The 27,072-nt window shown below is 38.2% G+C and overlaps 1 protein-coding gene across 3 annotated transcripts in view; it reads right to left on the reverse strand.

The window, feature by feature from the left end:
* Positions 1-2,194: 2,194 nt before the first annotated feature.
* Positions 2,195-27,072, reverse strand: part of brd4 (bromodomain containing 4) — an 85,724-nt gene continuing 60,846 nt past the window's right edge. For all 3 annotated transcript variants that reach the window (XM_062049923.1, XM_062049922.1, XM_062049924.1), the window contains exons 10-19: positions 25,725-26,047; positions 25,548-25,643; positions 23,972-24,340; positions 18,350-19,168; positions 15,629-15,735; positions 15,389-15,548; positions 15,176-15,300; positions 10,935-11,140; positions 5,375-5,678; positions 2,195-2,565 (exon numbers count right to left, since the gene is read on the reverse strand). In XM_062049923.1, coding sequence (XP_061905907.1) covers positions 2,497-2,565; positions 5,375-5,678; positions 10,935-11,140; positions 15,176-15,300; positions 15,389-15,548; positions 15,629-15,735; positions 18,350-19,168; positions 23,972-24,340; positions 25,548-25,643; positions 25,725-26,047 — 2,578 coding nt within the window. In that variant the 3' untranslated portion in view covers positions 2,195-2,496. The remainder of the gene's footprint in view (positions 2,566-5,374; positions 5,679-10,934; positions 11,141-15,175; positions 15,301-15,388; positions 15,549-15,628; positions 15,736-18,349; positions 19,169-23,971; positions 24,341-25,547; positions 25,644-25,724; positions 26,048-27,072) is intronic.

A 27,072-nucleotide genomic window follows, 5' to 3' on the forward strand; every position in this document is an offset into this window, starting at 1 on the left:
AACAAAAGCAGTCATTCAAATGTACACAATCCCACACACACACACACAAATGTTGCAACGCTGTGACAAATGTTAAAAAGAGAGAGCGCACACATTAGAAGTCCAGCTAGAAACTCAATTTAAAATGTCGGGCCAAATATAAAAACGATGTCCTTTTTCCTTCTTTCTTTTTTTTTTCTTCTTTTTTTTTTTTACACAAACTTCAAAAAAATAAAAAATAAATTACACTCACTCCTCCACTAGCCCTGCACCCTCTCCTCGAGTGTAATACAAAAATAATAATACAATACAGGCACTGTAGAAAAAAAAACGAAAAGAAAAAAAACACCATAAAAAGGAGACACGCTGAGGAGTGAAAAAGACCAGATGCTAACTCACAAAAGTACGGAGCCCCTAAAGGGACATGGAGGAATTTTTTTTTGTAATAATTTTTTTTAGACATGTATCTCGTTTGCATGAGAAACTTTTTATAAAGTTATGAAAATTAAAAAAAGTATAATTTTTTTTTTTAGACATGTATCCCGTGCGCACGAGAAACTTTTTATAAAGTTATAAAAAAAAAAAAAAAAGTATAATTTTTTTTTAAACATGTATCTCGTGTGCACGAGATAAATGTCTAAAAAAAAAAAAAAAAATTATTATTTTATTTATTTTTATAATTTTATAAAAAGTTTCTCATGCACTCTTGTGTGCACGAGAAAGTTTTTATAAAATTATAAAAATAAAAAAAAGTATAATTTTTTTTTTTAGACATGTATCTCGTGCGCACGAAAAACTTTCTCGAACATGTCTAAAAAAAAAAAAGAAAAAATTATTATTTTATTTATTTTTATAATTTTATAAAAAGTTTCTCGTGCACTCTTGTGTGCACGAGAAACTTTTTATAAAATTATAAAAATAAAAAAAAGTATAATTTTTTTTTTAGACATGTATCCCGTGCGCACGAGAAACTTTTTATAAAGTTATAAAAAAAAAAAAAAAAGTATAATTTTTTTTTAAAACATGTATCTCGTGCGCACGAGAAAGTTTCTCGTGCGCACGAGATAAATGTCTAAAAAAAAAAAATAATTATTATTTTATTTATTTTTATAATTTTATAAAAAGTTTCTCGTGCACTCTTGTGTGCACGAGAAAGTTTTTATAAAATTATAAAAATAAAAAAAAGTATAATTTTTTTTTTTTAGACATTTATCTCATGCGCACGAAAAACTTTCTCGTGCGCACGAGATACATGTCTAAAAAAAAAAAAAAAAAATTATTTTATTTATTTTTATAATTTTATATAAAGTTTCTCGTGCACACAAGAGTGCACGAGAAACTTTTTATAAAATTATAAAAATAAATACAATTATTTTATAAAAAGTTTTTCGTGCACTCTTGTGTGCATGAGAAACTTTTTATAAAATTATAAAAATAAATAAAATTATAATTTTTTTTTTTTTTTTTTTTAGACATTTATCTCGTGCGCACGAGATACATGTCTAAAAAAAAAGTTATACTTTTTTTAATTTATTTTTTATAACTTTATAAAAAGTTTCTCATGCGAACGAGATACATGTCTATAAAAAATAAAAAATACAAACAAATTATTTTAAAAATGTTTTCCCCCATGTCCCTTTAGGGGCTCCGTACAAAAGAAAAGGAACAAAGATAAACATTTCTAAAATGAATGTGTGACTAAAAATTCAGTAGTGCGACTGCTGATATGAAAAAAAATTTGACAAGCAAATGTGGTGCGCTTTGTAGTCAAATAATAATAATAATAATAATAATAATAATAATAATAACTAAAGCTCCTGACCTAGGAAACCTTCAACTGTCAAATACTTGCTGGACTTAACTGTATTATGATGCATATATTGGGTTTTCCCTACAAATGATGGACAGGAAAGGTTGTTTGGCATAGATGTGTCTGTGACGGAGTGTGTGGATTTAAAAGAGCTAAAGAGGGCAAAAGGATACAAATAAAAAAAAGAGTATTTGTAGTATAAGAAAATACTTCCTGACAGTAGATAGTAAAGAGGATGAAGGGAGCAAAGTAGTATTGTTGACGTGTGTGTGCAGGCCACAGAACCGCATGGTCTTAAAGAGAGATGTGTAAGGCAAACTGTACCTTCTCTATTGAGAAATATACATGATTTACAGTGTGGAAGCCCCCCCCCCCCCTCCCCTCCCTACCCCCCACTCAGACCGTTTCATGTGTTCACATCCCACAAACTGAACATACAAAAAGAAAAGGGAGCAGTCTTGTTCTCCACTCGAGTTGACGTGTCAGTAAAGTATTCAGAGCATATTTAGTCGCCGTCCTCCGACGCGGCGTCGCGGTCCCGCCAGAGCGCAGCCAGACAAAAAAAAAACAAAAAAAAAAGGTGTCCTCACTCTCTGCGGGCCACCGTGATGATGTCATCGTCCCCCTTGAGTTCTGTTTTTGCAAGTACGCGGGGTTCCTTTTTTTCTTTCTTTTTTTTTTCAGTTAGGTTTCCATTCGTCTTCCTCTCAAAAGAGGTTCTCCTCAAAAATGGCCATTAAGTCACTTTGGAAGTTCATGTCGATCGTTGCTGTCATCTGAGGAGAGAAAGAGTATCGGGGAAATTGTTTCAACGCCTGCAACCTTTCAACAACTGTTAGTAGTTCGAGCTTACCAATCTAGTGAAGTTGGCACGTTGTGTAAATGGTAAATAAAAACAGAACACAATGATTTGCTAATCCTTTTCAACTTATATTCAATTGAATAGACTGCAAAGACAAGATATTTAATGTTCCAACTGGAAAACGTATGGGAGACTGGAGCTTTCTGCTCCGCCGCTCCCAGTCTGTGGAATGGAACGCTCTCCCTGACCACCTGAGGGCACCACAGACTGTGGATGCTTTTAAAAAAGGCTTAAAAACCTTTCTTTTTAAATAAGCCTTTTTTTTTTTTAGATATATGCATACTAGTTCTAGCTATTTGGCTGTTCTAGTTTTTATTTTTTAAATTATTTTTGTATGATCTTTTTATTCATTTTTATTATATTTTTATTTTTTAGTTGTATTTTTATTTTAATTTTATTTTTTTAATACACTGTAGCACTTTGAGGTTGTTTACTCAATGTAAAGTGCTTTTTACAAATAAAATCTATTATTATTATTATTATTAATGTTGTCATTTTTTGCAAATATTAGCTCATTTGAAAGTTGATGCCCGCAACATGTTTTGAAAAAAGCTGGCACATGTGGCAAAAAAGCTGGCACATGTGGCAAAAAAGACTGAGAAAGTTGAGGGATGCTCATCAAACACTTATTTGGAACATCCCACAGGTGAACAGGCTAATTGGGAACAGGTGGGTGCCATGATTGGGTATAAAAGCAGCTTCCGTGAAATGCTCGGTCATTCACAAACAAGGACGGGGCGAGGGTCACCACTTTGTCAACAAATGCCTGAGCAAATTGTTTAAGAACAACATTTCTCAACCAGCTATTGCAAGGAATTTAGGGATTTCACCATCTACGCTCCGTAATATCATCAAAAGGTTCAGAGAATCTGGAGAAATCACTGCACGTAAGCGACAAGGCCGTGACCTACCATCCCTCAGGAGGTACTTCATCAAAAAGCGACATCAATGTGTAAAGGATATCACCACATGGGCTCAAGAACACTTAAAAAAAACACTGTCAGTAACTACAGTTCGTCGCTACATCTGTAAGTGCAAGTTAAAACTCTACTATGCAAAGCCAAAGCCAATTATCAACAACACCCAGGAACGCCGCCGGCCTCGCTGGGCCCGAGCTCATCTAAGATGGACTGATGCAAAGTGGAAAAGTGTTCTGTGGTCTGACGAGTCCACATTTCAAATTGTTTTTGGAAACTGTGGACGTCGTGGCCTTTCGGAACAAAGAAGAAAAGAACCATCCGGCGCAATCTTCTCAGTTCCCAAACGTTTACTCAGTGCAGTTAAAAGGAAAGGCCATGTAACACAGTGGTAAAAATGCCCCTAAGTGAATGATGATTTGAAAAAAAAAGAAGTTTCTCAGTGTGAACATGAAATATCTTGTCTTTGCAGTCTATTCAATTGAATATAATTTGAAAAGGATTTGCAAATCATTATATTCTGTTTTTATTTACGAATTATGTGCCAACTTCACTGCTTTTACACAAAAAACTAAGTACAATGTGGAGAAAGTCCAAATATTGAGGGTAAAAGTGGTACTATGATAAAAGAGTAGTACTAGTACAAGTCAATATTGAGGGTAGAAGTGGTAATATGATAAAAAAAAAAAAGGGGTACTAATACAAGTCAATATTGAGGGTAAAAGTGGTACTATGATAAAAAAGTAGTACTAGTACAAGTCAATATTGAGGGTAAAAGTGGTACTATGATAAAAAAGTAGTACTAGTACAAGTCAATATTGAGGGTAAAAGTGGTACTGTGATAAAAAAGTAGTACTAGTACAAGTCAATATTGAGGGTAGAAGTGGTAATATGATTAAAAAAAGGGGTACTAATACGAGTCAATATTGAGGGTAAAAGTGGTACTATGATAAAAAAGTAGTACTAGTACAAGTCAATATTGAGGGTAAAAGTGGTACTATGATAAAAAGGTACTACTAGTACAAGTCAAAATTGAGGGTAAAAGTGGTACTATGATAAAAAAGTAGTACTAGTACAAGTCAATATTGAGGGTAAAGGTGGTACTATGATAAAAAAGGAGTACTAATACAAGTCAATATTGAGGGTAAAAGTGGTACTATGATAAAAAAGTAGTACTAGTACAAGTCAATATTGAGGGTAAAAGTGGTACTATGATAAAAAAAGTAGTACTAGTACAAGTCAATATTGAGGGTAAAAGTGGTACTGTGATAAAAAAGTAGTACTAGTACAAGTCAATATTGAGGGTAAAAGTGGTACTATGATAAAAAAGTAGTACTAGTACAAGTCAATATTGAGGGTAAAAGTGGTACTGTGATAAAAAAGTAGTACTAGTACAAGTCAATATTGAGGGTAGAGGTGGTAATATGATTAAAAAAAAGGGGTACTAATACGAGTCAATATTGAGGGTAAAAGTGGTACTATGATAAAAAAGGAGTACTAATACAAGTCAATATTGAGGGTAAAAGTGGTAATATGATTTTAAAAAAAAGGGGGTACTAATACAAGTCAATATTGAGGGTAAAAGTGGTACTATGATAAAAAAGTAGTACTAGTACAAGTCAATATTGAGGGTAAAAGTGGTACTATGATAAAAAAGTAGTACTAGTACAAGTCAAAATTGAGGGTAAAAGTGGTACTATGATAAAAAAGTAGTACTAGTACAAGTCAAAATTGAGGGTAAAAGTGGTACTATAATAAAAAAGTAGTACTAGTACAAGTATGTATGTTATGTTTGGCTGATCTTACCGCTTCCCGCCGCCGCCTCTCCTGCTCCCGTCGCCTCGCCAGCTCCCTCTGCTGGTCGAGTGGGCTCTGTACGGCGGGCTGAGGCGGTGTTGGGGGCTGCGGGGGAGGCTGGATGACGGCTGGCTGAGGCTCGGGCTGCTTTGGGGGTTGTTGTGGGGGAACCTGGATGTGCTGCTGCTGCTGCTGCTGCTGCTGCTGCTGTGCCTGTTGGTGGTGATGATGCTGCTGCTGCTGCTCCACACGCCTGCGCGGCTCCTCATGCACTCTTCTGCTGGGCTCCAACATCTCCTCGTCATCGCGACCTCTGCAACATGCGAGCATGACAATTCAGAACAAGAGAACTGAGAGGGTATTGAACTTATTACCGGGCTACCAGGGGGGAGAAAAACATGATTCACAAAGATTTACAACTTGGACTGGGATCTGCACGGAGGCTGAAAAAAGTACAGAAAAGAAAAAAGATGCTTTTTATCTTCCTCAGCTGTCAGCTTAACAAGCGTGAAGCATCAATAATAACATGGACTTGTACACAACATTGGAATAGAGATACTAGTTGACCACTAGAGGGTGACATTTGACATCATTATTAAAGAGTCCAAGCTTTTTCCCAGCAAGGCAAAGAAAGCAAATTAGTGTGATACAGTGTTTCCCATAAACTGCCAAGATACCTGTGGCGGTGGGGGCGTGGCGATGGGCGTGGTCACCATGACATCATCGCATAATTTGCATAATTTACTACAATGATATGATTTTCTCTAAAAAGGCTCAAAAAATGTATACTTACTAATTAATAATAACAGTTTTGTTTTAAACGTCCATCCATCCATGAATTTTACAATATAATTACAACACTTTATGTACATATTTATATACAGATTTGAACAATAAGTTATTCACTGAAATATATTTATTAATTGTGGTTCTTACAAAAAACATATCTTATAAAATACAAAAGCTAAAATGTCTCTTAAAGCTCTGCCCCTTTAATTAGTGCATACTAAATAATTTAACTTTAGCCTACTACTACAACCATATTATTTACCAGCAACATAAAGTGAAACAGAGGCAGAGGTGTCCTGCCACAGTCAGTAACAAATAAACAGAAAACAGTAGTGGTCAAATACAAATAAGGCAACAAGAGAAGTATCCTACACTTCTCTTTTGTAAAGTAAATCTGAACAGCCTATATGGGCATCTACATCAACTATATGATTTGCCTGAGAAGCTGGACAGGACAAAAAAAAAAAAAAAAAAAAAAAAAAGCCAAAAAATCTATTTGTGGCGGACGTAATTTTTTCGTGGCGGGCCGCCACAAATAAATGAATGTGTGGGAAACACTGTGATATATACAGTCGTGCTCATAAGTTTACATACCCTGGGAGAACTTATTATTTATTGGCCATTCTTCAGAGAATATGAATGGTTACACAAAAACCTTTCTTCCACTCATGCTTAATGGTTGTGTGATGCTATTTATTGGCAAACAACTGTGTTTACTCTTTTCAAATCAAAATGACAAAAGAAAGTACCCAAATGACCCTGATCAAAAGTTGACATACCCCAGTGACTTTGATCTGACAACATGCACAAAAGTTGACACAAACAGGTTTGAATGGCTAATCAAGGTTCCAATCCTCACCTGTGACATGTTTGTTTGTAATGAATGTGTGTGTATAAAAAGGTCAGTGAGTTTCTGGGCTTCTGACAGACCATTGCATCTTTCATCCAGTGCTGCACACATGTTTCTGGATTCTGAGTCATGGGGAAGGCAAAAGAATTGTCTAAGGATCTGCGAGAAAAGCTAATTGAACTGCATAAAACAGGAAAGGGGTATAAAAAGATATCCAAGGAATTGAGAATGCCAATCAGCAGTGTTCAAACGCTGATTAAGAAGTGGTAGTGATGGGTTGATGAGGCGTCATGAAGCGTTTCGACACATTGCAAAACTGTATTGATACTGTGTCACTAAATACTGACATCTGCTGGACATTAAAAATCCCTACAGGCAACCTATGGACCGACTCAACTGACACTGATTTTATGACCTAGTATATACAATAATATAAACCAAGTCATTGTATTTCATTTAGGATTATTTCATATCTTAATTTAAATAAAAACATATTTTTATCTTTTTTAGATACAGTCAATAAATAATGTGAACATGTATCGTGACTAGGATGGTAGAAGGTGGGGATTGAACCCCAGTAACCAGCAACCCTCCGATTGCTGGCACGGCCACTCTACCAACTTCGCCACGCCGTCATTCCTGTATCTTTCTCTAGTAACAGCATTCCATGATTAATATCAATAAATAAACATTAATAATAAATGACAGAAAAATAAGCACACGTATGACTGAGGAGTCATAGTGTAACTTTGTGTGGTGTTTGAGTTGTCCGACTTTTTGTGTGGCCATAAACGCACCAGTGGCTTAGTGGTATGCGTGTTGATGACGAACACCGTTAGGGCCGCTTGTTGTCACTTTTACTCAAAGTTGCATTTCAAAATTACACAGAATAAATGTGTTTATTTTGTTTAGAATTCAGATGGGTTTGATTTGGTGCGCGGCATATATTTGCTGTGCGCAGAGGACGTCAGTGCGATACAGTTCGCGTATCGGTCACGTACCAAAGCAGCTCATGATCGGTCACGTGACTTTCTAAAAGCGGTACGCGCACCGACACAGGGTATCGCTCTATGAGCTCGACGCATGCGCCGATGCATCTGTGTTGCCGGACCCATCACTAAGAAGTGGAAAATGAGGGATTCAGGTAGACCAGCAAAGATTTTAGTCTCAACTGCCAGGAAAATTGTTCGAGATGCAAAGAAAAATCCACAAGTGACTTCGGCTGAAATACAGGACTCTCTGAAAAATTGTGCTGTGGCTGTTTCAAGATGCACAATAAGGAGGCACTTGAAGAAAAATGGGCTGCATGGTCGAGTCGCCAAAAAGTTCAATTTTGGTCTCACCACTCCAAATGACTTTGTTCCAGAAGTTTTAAGGCTTGTCTCCGTGCTGTTTGGCGTAATGTAAGCGGGATACTTTGTGATATTTGCGCAGAAATGGCTTTCTTCTGGCGACTCGACCATGCAGCCCATGAATTTCCCAAATTTTGGGGAAATTCCCATTGAAATCAATGGAACATTCTTCAAAGTTCCACAACTCCCACATTTTTCATCTGATTCAAACTGTTCCAACTTCTAAATATTCGGCCTGTTTGGGAATTGTGTGCTCTACTTCAATAATCCTAAAAAAGTTCCAGTATTTCCCATAATTCCTTTTTTTTTTCTTAATTTTACACATTCAAAATGAATTGGCCATTTTTTAAATTTCCACCATTTCCACATTTTTCAACCTATTCAAACCATTCCACCTTCAACACATTCCACCATTCTGGAAATTCAAACTACCCTTTATCCAAGTTTAAAAAAATTCCAGGATTTTCCAGAATTCCTGCTTTTCCAAAGGTCCTTTTTTCTGACGACTACTCCTTCCACATTTTTCAACGCATTTCAACCGTTTCAACATTCCTCTTAATCAGGACAAAAAACAAAGTTGTTTTTTGAACTGGAAAAATTCCCGGCTTTCCAGAAATTTCATAATACCAATTCTCAATTCAACATGTTACTACTTCAACATTTCCCGACCGGTTTGAACAATTCCAACAGCAACCAAAAGAACTCATTAAGACCATTCAAGTTTTTTACCATTTTCAAAAAAATTCACGCTTTTCCCGAAATTCCCAAATTTTTGGGAAATTCCCATTGAAATCAATGGAACATTCTTCAAAGTTCCACAACTCCCACATTTTTCATCTGATTCAAACCGTTCCAACTTCTAAATATTCAGCCTGTTTGGGAATTGTGTGCTCTACTTCAATAATCCTAAAAAAAAGTTCCAGTATTTCCCATAATTCCTATTTTTTTTCTTAATTTTACACATTCAAAATGAATTGGCCATTTTTTAAATTTCCACCATTTCCACATTTTTCAACCTATTCAAACCATTCCACCATTCTGGAAATTCAAACTACCCTTTATCCAAGTTAAAAAAAAATCCAGGATTTTCCAGAATTCCTGCTTTTTCAAAGGCCCTTTTTTCTGGCGACTACTCCTTCCACATTTTTCAACGCATTTCAACCGTTCCACCATCCAAACATTCCTCTTAATCAGGACAAAAACAAAGTTGTTTTTTGAACGTCGAAAAGTTCCCGGTTTTCCAGAAATTCCATAATACCAATTCTCAATTCAACATGTTACTACTTCAACATTTCCCGACCGGTTTGAACAATTCCAACAGCAACCAAAAGACCTCATCAAGACCATTCAAGTTTTTTACCATTTTCAAAAAAATTCACGCTTTTCCCGAAATTCCCAAATTTCTGGGAAATTCCCATTGAAATCAATGGAACATTCTTCAAAGTTCCACAACTCCCACATTTTTCATCTGATTCAAACTGTTCCAACTTCTAAATATTCAGCCTGTTTGGGAATTGTGTGCTCTACTTCAATAATTCTAAAAAAAAGTTCCAGGATTTCCCATAATTCCTATTTTTTTCCTTAATTTTACACATTCAAAATGAATTGGCCATTTTTAAAATTTCCACCATTTCCACATTTTTCAACCTATTCAAACCATTCCACCTTCAACACATTCCACCATTCTGGAAATTCAAACTACCCTTTATCCAAGTTTTAAAAAATTCCAGGATTTTCCAGAATTCCTGCTTTTCCAAAGGTCCTTTTTTCTGACGACTACTCCTTCCACATTTTTCAATGCATTTCAACCGTTCAAACATTCCTCTTAATCAGGACAAAAACAAAGTTGTTTTTTGAACCTCAAAAAATTCCCAGTTTTCCAGAAATTCCATAATACCAATTCTCAATTCAACATGTTACTACTTCAACATTTCCCGACCGGTTTGAACAATTCCAACAGCAAACTCATTAAGACCATTCAAGTTTTTTACCATTTTCAAAAAAATTCACGCTTTTCCCGAAATTCCCAAATTTTTGGGAAATTCCCATTGAAATCAATGGAACATTCTTCAAATTTCCACAACTCCCACATTTTTCATCTGATTCAAACCGTTCCAACTTCTAAATATTCAGCCTGTTTGGGAATTGTGTGCTCTATTTCAACAATTCTAAAAAAAGTTCCAGGATTTCCCATAATTCCAATCATTTTTCTTCGTTTTCCACATTCAAAATGATCTGTCCATTCCCACATTTTTTAACCTATTCAAACCATTCCAACAATAACATTCAACTCATCCTGGACATTCAAACTAACACTTTCCTAAGTTCCAAACCAAATTCCGTTTTTCCTGGAAATTCAAACCCTTCAACATTCAAACCATTCCAACATTCAAACTATTCTTACATTCATACTACATTCTGTCAGCATTTCAGTTCAGTTCAACTTCAGCATTGGAGCATTCACACGCAATTCCTTCAGGAATTGCCTCTTCTATTTAATAAATATTTTATTTTTGGAATATGCCGAGGTCACCTCTGTCTCGGTCTCGCCAAACAATTAGGACCACAATCTACTTGCCGAAGTTTGTCCTGCTCGCGACGTAGCCTCTCCTTTTCCGCCTGCTCGACTTGTGCCTTGAGGGCCTTCTCCCGCTCCTCCTTCTCACGAGCGGCTCGCCGGAACTGCTCGAAGCTGTCGCTCGATGACTTGACGGCCGACAAGGGCGTGGACGTGGACTTTTGGGCCAGACTGGCCCATGAGCCCATGTTCTTCAGTTTCACATCCTGAGGGTGGGAGATACAAACAATTGTAATAATGAGAAATGTGTTTTTCCATTCATTAATAATATCAGTGCTGTCAAAAAATTTAAAATTAAAATTATCTGATTTTCCGGCTACTTTTCGAACCCTGCAGCTTATAAAACGGTGCGGCTAATTTATGGATTTTTTTCCCGCTAACGGCTATAATGTTTTGTATTCAACAAATAATTTTCAAACAATACAGAAAAAAGGTTATTTTTTTTGTGCTATGGCGCCACCTTTTGGACGAGTTCACTCACCACCCACGGTGCTGTGGGTTGAAAATGTACTTCCTGTTTTGCGCTTTGAACCGGAAGTATAACCGGCCGTAGCACTTCTGCTTAAAATGATTCTTCATTCATCACTCCAAGCAACATTTGTAAGTTTTACAATATAACTAAAACAATTCATACTTACTAAACCGTCCCATGTGTGATGTCTGTAGGAGTGTTTTCATGCATATACACTACCGTTCAAAAGTTTGGGGTCACATTGAAATGTCCTTATTTTTGAAGGAAAAGCACTGTACTTTTCAATGAAGATAACTTTAAACTAGTCTTAACTTTAAAGAAATACACTCTATACATTGCTAATGTGGTAAATGACTATTCTGGCTGCAAATGTCTGGTTTTTGGTGCAATATCTACATAGGTGTATGGAGGCCCATTTCCAGCAACTATCACTCCAGTGTTCTAATGGTACAATGTGTTTGCTCATTGGCTCAGAAGGCTAATTGGTGATTAGAAAACCCTTGTGCAATCATGTTCACACATCTGAAAACAGTTTAGCTCGTTACAGAAGCTACAAAACTGACCTTCCTTTGAGCAGATTGAGTTTCTGGAGCATCACATTTGTGGGGTCAATTAAACGCTCAAAATGGCCAGAAAAAGAGAACTTTCATCTGAAACTCGACAGTCTATTCTTGTTCTTAGAAATGAAGGCTATTCCACAAAACTGTTTGGGTGACCCCAAACTTTTGAATGGTAGTGTATGTATGTGCAATTGTAATGTAATCAAGCTGGTGTCGTTAGCATTTAGCCCCCAATTCCAACTCTGGATGCTGAGTGTCAAGCCGGGAGGTAATGGGTCCCATTTTTAAAGTCTTTGGTATGACTCGGCCGGGGTTTGAACTCACAACCTACCGATCTCAGGGCGGACACTCTAACCACTAGGCCACTGAGTAGTGTAAAGTTCTAACTTATATCTGTTAGGAAACTCGCTATGGAAGCACTAAAAACTACAATAAGACCACAAGAAGGTGTTTTAAACGTTTAAAAAAAAGAAGTCATAATATAACCCATTTAAAGCACCTCCTTTTACCCTCTATAGATCAGGCACTTAGAAAAAAAACGGAAAAAAATCTGGGATTTTTTTCTAAGTACAAAATCGAAAGAGGGTAAAAAGCACCTCTTTTTACCTTCTCTCGATCAGGTACTTAGAAGAAAAAAAACGGGGAAAAAATCTGGGATTTTTTTCTAAGTACAAAATCGAAAGAGGGAAAAAAGCACCTCTTTTTACCTTCTCTCGATCAGGTACTTAGAAAAAAAACGGGGGAAAAATCTGGGATTTTTAATAAGTACAAAATCGAAAGAGGGTAAAAAGCACCTCTTTTTACCTTCTCTCGATCAGGTACTTAGAAAAAAAAACGGGAAAAAAATCTGGGATTTTTTCTAAGTGCAAAATCGAAAGAGGGTAAAAAGCACCTCTTTTTACCTTCTCTCGATCAGGTACTTGGTAAAAAAACGGGAAACAAATCTGGGATTTTTTCTAAGTACAAAATCGAAAGAGGGTAAAAGGCACCTCTTTTTACCTTCTCTCGATCAGGTACTTAGAAAAAAAATGGGGGAAAAATCTGGGATTTTTTCTAAGTACAAAATCGAAAGAGGGTAAAAAGCACCTCTTTTTACCTTCTCTCGATCAGGTACTTAGAAAAAAAATGGGAAAAAAATCTGGGATTTTTTCTAAGTACAAAATCAAAAGAGGGTAAAAAGCACCTCTTTTTACCTTCTCTCGATCAGGTACTTGGAAAAAAAACGGGGAAAAAATCTGGGATTTTTTCTAAGTACAAAATCGAAAGAGGGTAAAAAGCACCTCTTTTTACCTTCTCTCGATCAGGTACTTGGATAAAAAACGGGGGGAAAATCTGGGATTTTTTCTAAGTACAAAATCAAAAGAGGGTAAAAAGCACCTCTTTTTACCTTCTCTCGATCAGGTACTTGGAAAAAAACGGGGGGAAAATCTGGGATTTTTTCTAAGTACAAAATCGAAAGAGGGTAAAAAGCACCTGTTTTTACCTTCTCTCGATCAGGTACTTGGAAAAAAAATCGAAAAAAAATCAGGGATTTTTTCTAAGTACAAAATCGAAAGAGGGTAAAAAGCACCTCTTTTTACCTTCTCTCGATCAGGTACTTGGATAAAAAACGGGGAAAAAAATCTGGGATTTTTTTTAAGCACAAAATCGAAAGAAGGTAAAAAGCACCTCTTTTTATCTTCTCTCGATCGGGTACTTAGAAAAAAAACGGGAAAAAAATCTGGGATTTTTTCTAAGTACAAAATCGAAAGAGGGTAAAAAGCACCTCTTTTTACCTTCTCTCGATCAGGTACTTGGAAAAAAACGGGGAAAAAATCTTGGATTTTTTCTAAGTACAAAATCGAAAGAGGGTAAAAAGCACCTCTTTTTACCTTCTCTCGATCAGGTACTTAGAAAAAAAAACGGGAAAAAAATTTGGGATTTTTTCTAAGTACAAAATCGAAAGAGGGTAAAAAGCACCTCTTTTTACCTTCTCTCGATCAGGTACTTAGAAAAAAAACGGGGAAAAAATCTGGGATTTTTTTCTAAGTGCAAAATCGAAAGAGGGTAAAAAGCACCTCTTTTTACCTTCTTTCGATCAGGTACTTAGGAAAAAAAAACGGGAAAAAAATCTGGGATTTTTTTAAAGCACAAAATCGAAAGAGGGTAAAAAGCACCTCTTTTTACCTTCTCTCGATCAGGTACTTAGAAAAAAAAACGGGAAAAAAATCTGGGATTTTTTTTAAGTACAAAATCGAAAGAGGGTAAAAAGCACCTCTTTTTATCTTCTCTCGATCAGGTACTTAGAAAAAAAACGGGGAAAAAATCTGGGATTTTTTCTAAGTACAAAATCGAAAGAGGGTAAAAAGCACCTCTTTTTACCTTCTCTCGATCAGGTACTTAGAAAAAAAACGGGGGGAAAATCTGGGATTTTTTCTAAGTGCAAAATCGAAAGAGGGTAAAAAGCACCTCTTTTTACCTTCTCTCGATCAGGTACTTAGAAAAAAAAAGGGGAAAAAATCTGGGATTTTTTCTAAGTGCAAAATCGAAAGAGGGTAAAAAGCACCTCTTTTTTACCTTCTCTCGATCAGGTACTTAGAAAAAAAAACGGGAAAAAATTTGGGATTTTTTCTAAGTGCAAAATTGAAAGAGGGTAAAAAGCACCTCTTTTTACCTTCTCTCGATCAGGTACTTAGAAAAAAAACGGGGGGAAAATCTGGGATTTTTTCTAAGTACAAAATCGAAAGAGGGTAAAAAGCACCTCTTTTTACCTTCTCTCGATCAGGTACTTAGAAAAAAAAAACGTTTAAAAAATCTGGGATTTTTTCTAAGTGCAAAATCGAAAGAGGGTAAAAAGCACCTCTTTTTACCTTCTCTCGATCAGGTACTTAGAAAAAAAAACGGGAAAAAAATCTGGGATTTTTTTCTAAGTACAAAATCGAAAGAGGGTAAAAAGCACCTCTTTTTACCTTCTCTCGATCAGGTACTTAGAAAAAAAACGGGAAAAAAATCTGGGATTTTTTCTAAATGCAAAATCGAAAGAGGGTAAAAAGCACCTCTTTTTACCTTCTCTCGATCAGGTACTTAGAAAAAAAACGGGAAAAAAATCTGGGATTTTTTCTCAGTACAAAATCGAAAGAGGGTAAAAAGCACCTCTTTTTACCTTCTCTCGATCAGGTACTTAGAAAAAAAAACGAAAAAAATAATAAAAATGAAACACTGCTTTTTACCTTTTTGGGTGCGACGGGCGCCTTAGATTCCTGCTTGAACTTCTCCTTCTCTTGCAGGGAGGGCTGTGGTCCGCTGGGCTCAGAGGAGCGGATGACGGGACGAGAGCTGTCCGTTGACTTCACATCTGCTCGACAGAAGTGTGCACAAACAACAACACAATGTCAATAAATGTGATGCTTTTTGTAGAAAGACACACGGGGCGAGGGGCTTACCATGTCTTTGTTGCTTACTCTGCTGGATGAGAGCCGGCTTGCTGTCGGGATGCTTTAGATGCTCTGGCCTCAAGGCGGGGTTGAATGGCTCTCCTCTAATCACCGCCGACGGAGGAGGCTTGTCCTCTTTGAGTCCTCCTTGGCTCCCAGGAGCCCTTTGCTGTATTGCCATAAATAAAAAAAAACAGTCATCCTCTTGCTTACGTTGTAAATGATTCGCCGATCAATGCGGTCTCTCACTTTCTTGGGCTGCATATGGTGAGGGGGAGACTTGCGGGACACTGGAGGGTACTGAGGAAGTTGTGGGGAATGCATCATGAGCGGAGACGGGTTATCCCTCATGTGACCTGCGCACATAAGGATACATAATAAATATTTTAAAATCGTGGTTTTTTTCATCTTCCTCTTTTAGCAAAGGTAAAACCGTTTTTATTCTTTTAACCTTTTTGAACAAGTCGTGCATGCTTTTATTTCAAGTGGCCTGGACTACTGCGATGCACTTTATGCTGGCATTAGCCAAAAAGCTCTCTCCCGGTTGCAGCTAGTCCAGAACGCGGCAGCACGACTTTTAACAGGGGCCAGGAAATGCGAGCATATAACCCCCAATTCTTGAGACTTTGCACTGGCTCCCTGTTCATTTTAAAATTTTCACTGCAAAAAGTCAGTGTTCAAAAACAAGAAAAAAAAATACAAAAATGAGGGGTATTTTATTTGAACTAAGCAAAATTATCTGCCAATAGAAGTAGAAAATGTGGCTTGTCAAGACTTTCCAAAACAAGTAAAATTAGCTAACCTCAATGAACCCAAAAAATACCTTAAAATGAGTATATTCTCACTAATAACAAGTGCACTTTTCTTGGTAGAAAAAATAATATGAGACCTTTTTGCTCAATATGTTGAAAAATATTCTTAAATGAAGTAAATGCTAGTGCCATTATCTTGACATAATGATATGCGCTCGGCATCATGATGTTTTTTTTCATGCTTGAAGTAAGAAATTATTACTTAAAAAAAGTAGTTTAATACTTGTACAGCTTTGCAACAGTTGATATTGTAGTTTCAAGCATGTTTTACTCAATATAGGTCATCAAATCTCAGCAACAAGCTGTAATATCTTACTGAGATCATTTAGGACCAAAACACTTAAAACAAGTAAAAGACTCCAACATAAAATCTGCTTAGTGAGAAGAATGATCTTATCAGACAGAAAATAAGCAAATATCACCCTTATTTGAGATATTTAATCTTACTTAGATTTCAGTTTTTGCAGTGTTGCTGTTTGCTTTTAAAGCTTTGCATGGACTGGCACCTCATTATATCTCGGACCTCATCCAAATGTACACTCCTGCGCGCGCTCTGAGGTCCGAGAGCCAGCTCCAGCTCGTGGTGCCCAAGACCAGACTTAAAACCAGGGGAGACAGGGGCCTTCTCTGTGGTCGGCCCTAAGCTCTGGAACACTCTGCCCCTCCATGTTCCAACTGCTCCCACAGTGAAGTGTTTGAAGTCTCGTCTTAAGACCCACTTTTATTCTCTGGCTTTTTAACACTACCTGAGTCCTCTGTGTTTTTAAATTTAGATTTTTATTTATTGTTTTAATTGGTTTTACCTAGGGGTGTATTGGTACGTGTATTTGTATTGAACCATTTCGGTAGGGGGGTTCCGGTTCGGAGGTGTACCGAACGAGTTTCCACACGGACATATTAAGTAGCGTAACGCACGTTGTGTAAACAATAACACTGAGGCCGGTATAGCTCGGTTGGTAGAGCGGCCGTGCCAGCAACTTGAGGGTTGCAGGTTCGATCCCCGCTTCCGCCATCCTAGTCACTGCCGTTGTGTCCTTAGGCAAGACACTTTACCCACCTGCTCCCAGTGCCACCCACACTGGTTTAAATGTAACTTAGATATTGGGTTTCACTATGTAAATCGCTTTGAGTCACTAGAGAAAAGCGCTATATAAATATAATTCACTTCACTACACAACACACGGCATGCTAGCAGCTCTTTTCACCGGACATGTCCTCTTTTGCGGAGCTGTCAGGGCGGAGTTTCTTAAATGCCTCAAATGTCCGGCATTTTGAGTTAGGGTTGCGTGTATTTTCAATGTACGCCCAGGGTTAAGAAGGGGTTAAAAACAAAACAAATTGTGCGCGCAGCAGCATTGGTGAGGGAGGGGCAGAGACAGAGAGAGAGAGAGAGAGTTATGATAAACGCACATGCGTCGCCAGGCTCTGCTTTTTATCCATAGATTTATCAGATTAAATTTTTTATTATCTATAGCAAGGGTGTCAAAAGTGTGCCATTTGCGGCCCACAGCTAATGTTTTAAAAGCCCACGGCACATTCTAAAAATACTATTAAAATAAACAAAAACATAACAAAAGTGAAATTAAAAAGCTTAAAGGTGAAATGTAATTTAGAAAAAGTTGCAATGTTGACTAATAAAACAAAGCTGTTTTTTTTTCTTTCAAACTGTCATTGCTCAAAACATAATATTGAATCAAAATCAATGTTATTATGAATTATTGACCTATCCAAGTTTCCCATTACTTCACATCAAATATTCCACTAAGAAAAATATTTTTGGTGGAAGATTTTGCAAATTTGGTAAATAAATAACCCAAAAATGTATATTTTGTTGTTTTCTTACTGTACCGAAAATGAACCGAACCGTGACCTCTAAACCGAGGTACGTACCGAACCAACATTTTTGTGTACCGTTACACCCCTAGTTTTACCCTTGAAAATCGTTTTTAATCATATTTATTTTTATATTGGTTTTATATTTATTTATTTTTTGTTTTTATTCAGTCATTGGTGGAGCTAAGGATAATATTTGAATATCGTTTTTAATATTGCTGTGCAGCACTTTGGAAACATTTGTGTCGTTTAAATGTGCTATACAAATAAAGTGGATTGATTGGATGGTCCCATCCTAATCCCGAAGGTTGTCTTGCCGACTCACCTGTGAGGAAAGGGTCAGGCTTGGCCGGGTGAGGGGACAGCTGCTCTGGGGGCTGCTGCTGCTGCTGCTGCAGGATCTGCTGTGCTTTGCTGCTGGGCATGGCCACCTTGTGCGGCGGCCCCTGAGGCTGACCGATGAGCGCGGGAACCTGCTGGTAGCTCAGCTGCTGTTGTTGCGGGTGTTGCTGAGGCTGACTATGTGGCAGGTGGCGCTGGCCCTGGTGGAGGGACAGCTGCTGAGGGGGGGCTACCGGAGCCTGCATCTGGATTGGAAGCTGAGGAGTGGGCAGTGCATTTTGGGAAGAGAGGAGAGGCGGGGCCTGGACTGACTGCAGCAGAGACGACTGTCCTGTCTGCTGCTGCTGCTGCTGCTGCTGCTGCTGACGAGCCTGCGCCTGGAGCGCCTGCATGGGCTGACGGGCCTGCTGGAACTGCTGCAGGTACAATTGCACTTGGTTCATAGGCGTTGCGGATCCCGAGTCTTCGTCGTCCTCCAGCAGCATCTGGGGAGGCTGGGAAGACAACAAGCCCTGGGGCGTGAGTGTCGGCGGGGACATGGGCCTCTGGTGCATGGGCTGAGGAGGGTGAAGGATCTGCATGGGGAGCTGATGCGGTGCAGATGCTGACTGGGGCTGGAGCTGCTGATGTTGCTGCAACGAGGGCTGCTGCTGCTGCTGCTGCAATGGTGGCTGCTGCTGCTGCTGCTGCAACACTGGCTGCTGCTGGGGAGGTGCTGCTTGCTGCTGAGGGGCTTTGGGGTGAAGAGGTGCTGCCTTGTGACTGGGTCGAGAGGGCTGCTGAGGCAGGGAACTGTGCAAGGCTAGACCAGGGGAAAACAACACATATATTAAAATTTGCTGCCAAGTAGGGTTGCGTGATATAGATGATATGTAGAGATGTCCGGTATTATCGGCCGATTAATGCTTTAAAATGTAATATCGGAAATTATCGGTATCGGGTTTCAAAAAGTAAAATGTATGACTTTTTAAAACGCCGCTGTGTACACGGACGTAGGGAGACGTACAGAGCGCCAATAAACCTTAAAGGCACTGCCTCTGCGTGCGGGCCCAATCACATAATATCTACGGCTTTTCACACACACAAGTGAATGCAAGGCAAAATTGGTCAACAGCCATACAGGTCACACTGAGGGTGGGGGTATAAACAACTTTAACACTGTTACAAATATGCGCCACACTGTGAACCCACAGCAAACAAGAATGACAAACACATTTCGGGAGAACATCCGCACCGTAACACAACATAAACACAACAGAACAAATACCCAGAAACCCTTGCAGCACTAACTCTTCCGGGACGCTACAATATACACCCCCCCGCTACCCTCCCCACCTCAACCTCCTCATGCTCTCTCAGGGAGAGCATGTCCCAAATTCCAAGCTGCTGTTTTGAGGCATGTTTAAAAAAAAAAAAAGCACATTGTGACTTCAATAATAAATATGGCTGTGCCATGTTGGCATTTTTGTTCCATAACTTGAGTTGATTTATTTTGGAAAACCTTGTGAAATTGTTTAATGCATCCAGCGGGGCATCACAACAAAATGAGGCATAATAATGTGTTAATTCCACGACTGTATATATCGGTATCGGTTGATATCGGAATCGGTAATTAAGAGTTGGACAATATCGGAATAGCGGATATCGGCAAAAAAGCCATTATTGGACATCTCTAATGATATGCGATATAAAATGATCGAAATGTGGCCGGCGATAGAGCTTTTAATACACAGGTGTCAAACTCAAGGCACGGGGGCCAGATTTGGCCCGCCACATCCTTTAAAACGGCCCGCGAAAGCCCTGAAATAATATGAGTCAAAGTATTTTATCATTTACTAAATGTAATCTTTTCATTGTGACAAATATAAATACATGTATTGCATGCTATTGAGTCAATTTTAAACTTTATTATCTAATATCCATCCATCCATTTTCTAACGCTTGTCACTTTCGGGGTCGCCGGTGGTGCTTGAGCCTATTTTAGCTGCATTCGGGTGGAAGGCGGGGTACACCCTGGACAAGTCGCCACCTCATCGCAGGGCCAACACAGATAGACAGACAACATTCACACACTAGGGCCAATTTAGTGTTGCCAATCAACCTATCCCCAGGGGCAGGTCTTTGGAGGTGGGAGGAGCCTATCCCCAGGTGCAGGTCTTTGGAGGTGGGAGGAGCCTATCCCCAGGTGCATGTCTTTGGAGGTGGGAGGAAGCCGGAGTACCCGGAGGGAACCCACATAGTCACCGGAAGAACATGCAAACTCCACACAGAAAGATCCCAAGCCCGGGATTGAACTCAGGACCTTCGTATTGTGAGGCGCATGCACTAACCCCGGGTTAAACCGTGCTGCCTAATAATGCAACAAATCTAATCTTATCTCACAATGCAAGAAATATAATACTATCATTAATTTCAAACTTTTTAAAATTAAAACAAAATAAATATCTGCTTGAGTTATATCAAAGCAAGTTATTCATGAAATTGTACACTGTAGAAATGACAATAGATTTTACAGTTAAAAAAAAACCTGGCAGCTCAGTTGCTAGGATTTTACAGTAAAACAAACTATAGTACCGTTTTTCCATTCACAGTAATATGCTGTAAAAACCATCGTAAATTGTACGGTGAAGTTGTGGCGACTCAGCTGCCATTTGTTTTTCTTATAAATTTATATTCATAAATTATATACGGTTAAAAGCGGCCCTCTTAGGGCAGCCATAACTGCGATGTTGTAACCGTGTTTTTAATACCGTCCTTTAGAGATGTCCGATAATATCGGCCGGCCGATATTATCGGCCGATAAATGCTTTAAAATGTAATATCGGAAATTATCGGTATCGTTTTTTTATTATCGGTATCGGTTTTTTGTTTTTTTTAATTAAATCAACATAAAAAACACAAGATACACTTACAATTAGTGCACCAACCCAAAAAACCTCCCTCCCCCATTTACACTCATTCACACAAAAGGGTTGTTTCCTTCTGTTATTAATATTGTGGTTCCTACATTATATATCAATATATATCAATACAGTCTGCAAGGGATACAGTCCGTAAGCACACATGATTGTGCGTGCTGCTGGTCCACTAATAGTACTAACCTTTAACAGTTAATTTTACTCATTTTCATTAATTACTAGTTTCTATGTAACTGATTTTATATTGTTTTACTTTCTTTTTTATTCAAGAAAATGTTTTTAATTTATTTATCTTATTTTATTTTATTAATTTAAAAAAAAAAAGGACCTTATCTTCACCATACCTGGTTGTCCAAATTAGGCATAATAATGTGTTAATTCCACAACTGTATATATCAGTATCGGTATCGGTTGATATCGGTATCTGTAATTAAAGAGTTGGACAATATCGGAATATCGGATATCGTCAAAAAGCCATTATCGGACATCCCTACCGTCCTTATAACGTGATCATGCATGTTGATGACACATTCCAGCTGTGTCCTACAAATTTGACAGCGATAAGCAAACAAAGCCGTCCTCGCTAGCAGCTAATGTCCCATCACAGTACAAAGCAGCCTCTAAATCAGTAATCCTCGCCTCCGTGGCGCCAAATAAACTAAGTTTCTTACAAGTAACATTATCACAGGAGGACTCGAGGACAAGGACAAGTTAAACATGCTGCACTACACACCAAAGGAGGGTTAAAAAAATAAAAATAAAAGCATAGCAAACCGCTAAGCTAGAGCTCTTGAATGTAAACAAGACTGGGAGGATCAATACAAATATGGACAGTAATTATATAATCAGTTAACGGTCGATAGATCGATATTTTTTTCATTATCACAGAAACATTTTTTTTTGTCGTTTTTGTCATTGTTTACAAAAATTGAGGACACCTCAATGATGGACGCTTTTGACCTCCCTCCCTCCTCAACGACACCTGGAGTCGAACTTTTGCTTGCATGCAGAACGACCCCAGGCCTATGGACACTACATCAACACACCCAAGACAATGGGCATATACACCCCCTCCGGTCTCCCACCCCACGCCTTCACCACCGCTTGATTCCCCTTCGGGGTGATGGACGGCTGGCAGCGCTTCATAGCAGCAGTCGACCTCCAGGGCCCCAACTCCCCTCCCCCCTCTGTTGCGAGTTGTCGTGATTAAATGTAACATGTTAATGTGTGCATGGCATGGAGGTTTTTTCCCACTCCAGACTAGGCCCCTTAGGAGCCCAGTCTAGATTGTATTTTTTTTTACTCATCTTCTTCCCCAGCGTTTTACCTTTTTCCCACCGTTTACGGGGCGCCTCATGGCGGCCCATCAGCGTTCCTGTTCTGTAACCCTGTACACTGTTTGTTTGTCTAATCTTGAACGGGTTTGTGCTGAAAACATAGTTTCGTTGTACTTGTTGCAATGACAATAAAGACCTATCCTATCCTGTCCTAAACTCAGGAAATAAGAGACAATCTTTTTTTATTATTATTATTATTTTTTTATTATTATGTTGCATTATGAAATTATGTTGTTTACCATACATTTTGATTTTGTTTGTTTATTTTAATTCAAGGTCAAAAAAAAAAATCAACATAATAAATCATGAATTTAGAAGACTCAACTTAGAATATTTAGATTTTGTTTTCTATATTCATAACATAATGTATATATTTCATAACATACAACAAAATAACTAAACATGGAAACAATAATTTACTCCAAATCATATCTTTTTATCATCAGGATTTTAAAAATTTTTTAAAACACAGTAATTTACATTGTTTTGTGTCACTGTTAAGATAACACCTTTGCCTGAAATTCTTCTTTCCATTGTCCCTGTTTTGTATTTAATAAAAGAGAAGATTTTAATATTTGATTGGTAGTGTTTCATCCTCTTTTTTTGTCTTACTATAATCGTGATTAAAAAAAAATGGAATCATTCAATAACCTTAAAACATTTTCAGCATCGACATTGGTATGGCCAATACCGCCCCTGTAACTATTTAGTATTGGATCGATACCAAGCTATTATTAATAATATCGCCCAAAACTAAAGTGTCAAACAGATGAATAAGCACTTACTGCATTTTAACAGAAGTGTAGATAGAAGTGCATTACAACAGAAAGTAACCAGATATTAACAGGAAATTATCAAATATGTTACCGCATACGTCAGCAGTTAAATTAGGAGCTTTTGTAACTTGTTTTGAAATTATTCTACTGTGTTATCATTTATATGCCAGATAAGATATCATGATAGTTATTGTTATCGCAAGAGGCTGCAACATAGGATATATCGCAATATAATATATAGCCTTTTTTTTAAAGATATATGCATACTAGTTTTAGCTATTTGGCTGTTCTATTTTTTTTATTATTTTTTATTTTTATTATGTTTTTATTTTATTTTTTATTATGTTTTTATTTTATTTTTTATTATGTTTTTATTTTATTTTTTTGTTGTTGTATTTTTTGTATTTTTATTTTAATTTTATTTTTTTAATACACTGTAGCACTTTGAGGTTGTTTACTCAATGTAAAGTGCTTTTTACAAATAAAATCTATTATTGTTAGTATTATTATAAATTTCAGGCCCTATTGCCCATCTTTACTGCCAGATTTCCCTTGTAGAGATGATCAAACCTACCTGGAGAGGGCAGAATAGGATGTTGGTTGAGAAAGGGATGTGTGTCAGGTGACACTGGCCCAGCAGGGTTAGCGCTGAGCTGAGGAGGCGCCGGGGATGCAGAGTTGCCCGCGTGGTGGGAAAGATGCATTAAGGGCTGTCCAAAAGAAGGCAGAGATTCAAAGCTGTTTTCCAAAGTCTGGGAAGACTCCAGGGCAGTGACGGGTGGGGCCATATAGTCCACAGGCGGCGGTTGATGCTGCCTGATCTGAGACTGAAAAGCTGCTGCTTGGGGATGAAGCACAGGCAGAGCTGGAGCGCCCTGTATGTGAGAATGCGTCTTCTTCTCCTTAACAGACTGGGCCTTCTTCTTTTGCTGCTTTACAATCCCTAAAAATGTGGACACAATTGTTGTTTATTTTTACATTCTCCCTAGGGGTGTAACGGTACGTGTATTTGTATTGAACCGTTTCGGTACGGGGGTTTCGGTTCGGTTCGGAGGTGTACCGAACGAGTTTCCACACGAACATATTAAGTAGCCGCCTTCGCTTCCTTCTGCCTCTGTCTCTGTCAGTCCTCCACACAGCACCCAGCATTGTCCCACCCACACAACCACCTGATTGGTTACAAACAGAGCGGTAACAGCCAATCAGCAGTGCATATTCAGAGCACATGTAGTCAGTGCTTAGCGTTTAGCAGGTAAGCATCAGGCAGCGGACTCTCCCCAAATTATAATAAACACCTCCCAGTCAACTACTAGTAACATCACTATGAGCCCGTTGACCTTCTAAACATATAAAAGGCAGCTCAGCTCACTCGCAGTCCTGGCTTGAGGTGAAGGCTAATTCGCTTTTAGCGTAACGTTAGCTCATTTTGCGGTGTGTGTGTTACGGACAGCAAAGCCCTGTCTGTCTGTTATTTCACTTTACCTTTTTTTGTGTTCATTGAGCTGTGTTGAAGCAGCAAAAAAGGACATTATGTTAAATGAAGAGTTTCTGTCTCTGATAGTCGATATAATAATGTAACTGCATCATTAAGCCTACATGAACTCCATGGTGTTCAGGGATGAATAGTCTCTCCTATTGCTATTGTACCATTTTTTTCAGCTATAGTTACATTAATCATTAGTAACGCAGCAGCCTAGTTTTGAATGGCAGGGTACCTGCTATCACATGTTGATAAAAATATAACATTTACATAATAAAATTCAACTAGAGGCTTCCCAAATGCTGTAATAAATTAAGCATGATGAGTTGACTTGAAACTGTTTAATGTTGAACTTTTTATATGTAGAAGAAAAGTTTTGTCATTTTATTTAATCTGGGCAACAACTTGAGGCAGTTTAATGTTGATTAACGTGGGCAGAATTATTATAGTGTTCCCAATGTTAAAAGGATAAAGCCATTGTTTACAAATTTAGTAAATAAATAAACAAAACATTTATATTTTGTTGTTTTCTTACTGTACCGAAAATGAACCGAACCGTGACCTCTAAACCGAGGTACGTACCGAACCGATATTTTTGTGTACCGTTACACCCCTAATTCTCCCTCATTTATCTAAAAGAATTTGCCCGGCCTAATGTGCAGCGACTCACCTGGAGCCTCTGTTTCGCTCTCGGAGCTGGAGCCGCTGCTATCTGAAGAAGATCCAATCTTTTTGGTGGAAGCCATGGATTCCAAAGACTTTTCCGCTGCAAGACAGTCAAGTCATGTAAACACAAGTCTCTGCAACGCAACAACTCACTCACGCAGTAAACCCCCTAGAGGCTGACCTCCACCCTTCTTCTTCTTCCGAAGACACGTGGACACGTATCTCTCCAGCTCCCGCAGCGTCGAAGGCTTGAGCGTTTCAAAGTCAATCTCGATCTCGTCGGGGTTGGAGTTCTTGAGCGAGGGCTCCCTGGACTGGATGATATGCACCACACGGCCGAGTTTGTCGCCGGGAAGCTTGTTGATGTCCAGGCTGAGCTGCCTCTTCTCTTCGTACGTCATAGGCTTGCACTTTTCCCCTGAAGCCAGGGTTGCCAGATCGTCCTCCAGGCTAAGAACAGGTGGCAGGTTGGAGGGTTGGCTGTTTTTCATGCCCTCTTTTTTACTGTCAATACAACAGAACAGCGTTTAAGAGCCTGGATCAGAAGGTTCAGGAATAATACACATATACATCAATATATTATCATAGATTCCCTGGGATTTTCAAGTAAAATATGTCTTCAGACTAGGGTTGTACTGTATACCGGTATTGGTATACAGTGTTTCCCACACATTCCTTTATTTGTGGCGGCCCGCCACGAAAGAATTACGTCCGCCACAAATATATATATTTTTTTTCTTTCATTTTTTTTGTCCTGTCCAGCTTCCCAGGCAAATCATATAGTTGATGTAGATGCCCATATCGGCTGTTCAGATTTATTTTACAAAAGCGAAGTGTAAGATACTTCTCTTGTTGCCTTATTTGTATTTGACCACTACTGTTTTCTGTTTATTTGTTACGGACTGTGGCAGGACACCTCTGCCTCTGTTTCACTTTATGTTGCTGGTAAATAATATGGTTGTAGTAGTAGGCTAAAGTTAAATTATTTAGTATGCACTAATTAAAGGGGCAGAGCTTTAAGAGACATTTTAGCTTTTATATTTTATAAGATATATTTTTGTAAGAACCACAATTAATAAATATATTTCAGTGAATAATTTATTGTTCAAATCTGTATATAAATATGTACATAAAGTGTTGTAATTATATTGTAAAATGGATGGATGGACGTTTAAAACAAAACTGTTATTATTAATTAGCAAGTATACATTTTTTTAGCCTTTTTAGAGAAAATCATATCATTGTAGTAAATTATGCAAATTACTCGATGATGTCATGGTGACCACGCCCATAGCCACAGGTATCTTGGCAGTTTATGGGAAACACTGGTATAGTACCGCAATACTAATGACTCATATTCGGTACTATACCGGCTCTAAAAAGTACCCCCCCACCCCCATAATCCTCGCCTCCATGACGACAAATAAAGTGAGTTTCTTACAAGTATCATCCCTGCAGGACGAGCAACAGCTAAACATGCTTCACTACATATTGCTAATGACGCCGTTCCTGAATGTAAACAAATGCCT

Source organism: Entelurus aequoreus, linkage group LG06 (assembly GCF_033978785.1).
Source record: "Entelurus aequoreus isolate RoL-2023_Sb linkage group LG06, RoL_Eaeq_v1.1, whole genome shotgun sequence".
In the NCBI taxonomy this organism is placed as follows: domain Eukaryota; kingdom Metazoa; phylum Chordata; class Actinopteri; order Syngnathiformes; family Syngnathidae; genus Entelurus; species Entelurus aequoreus.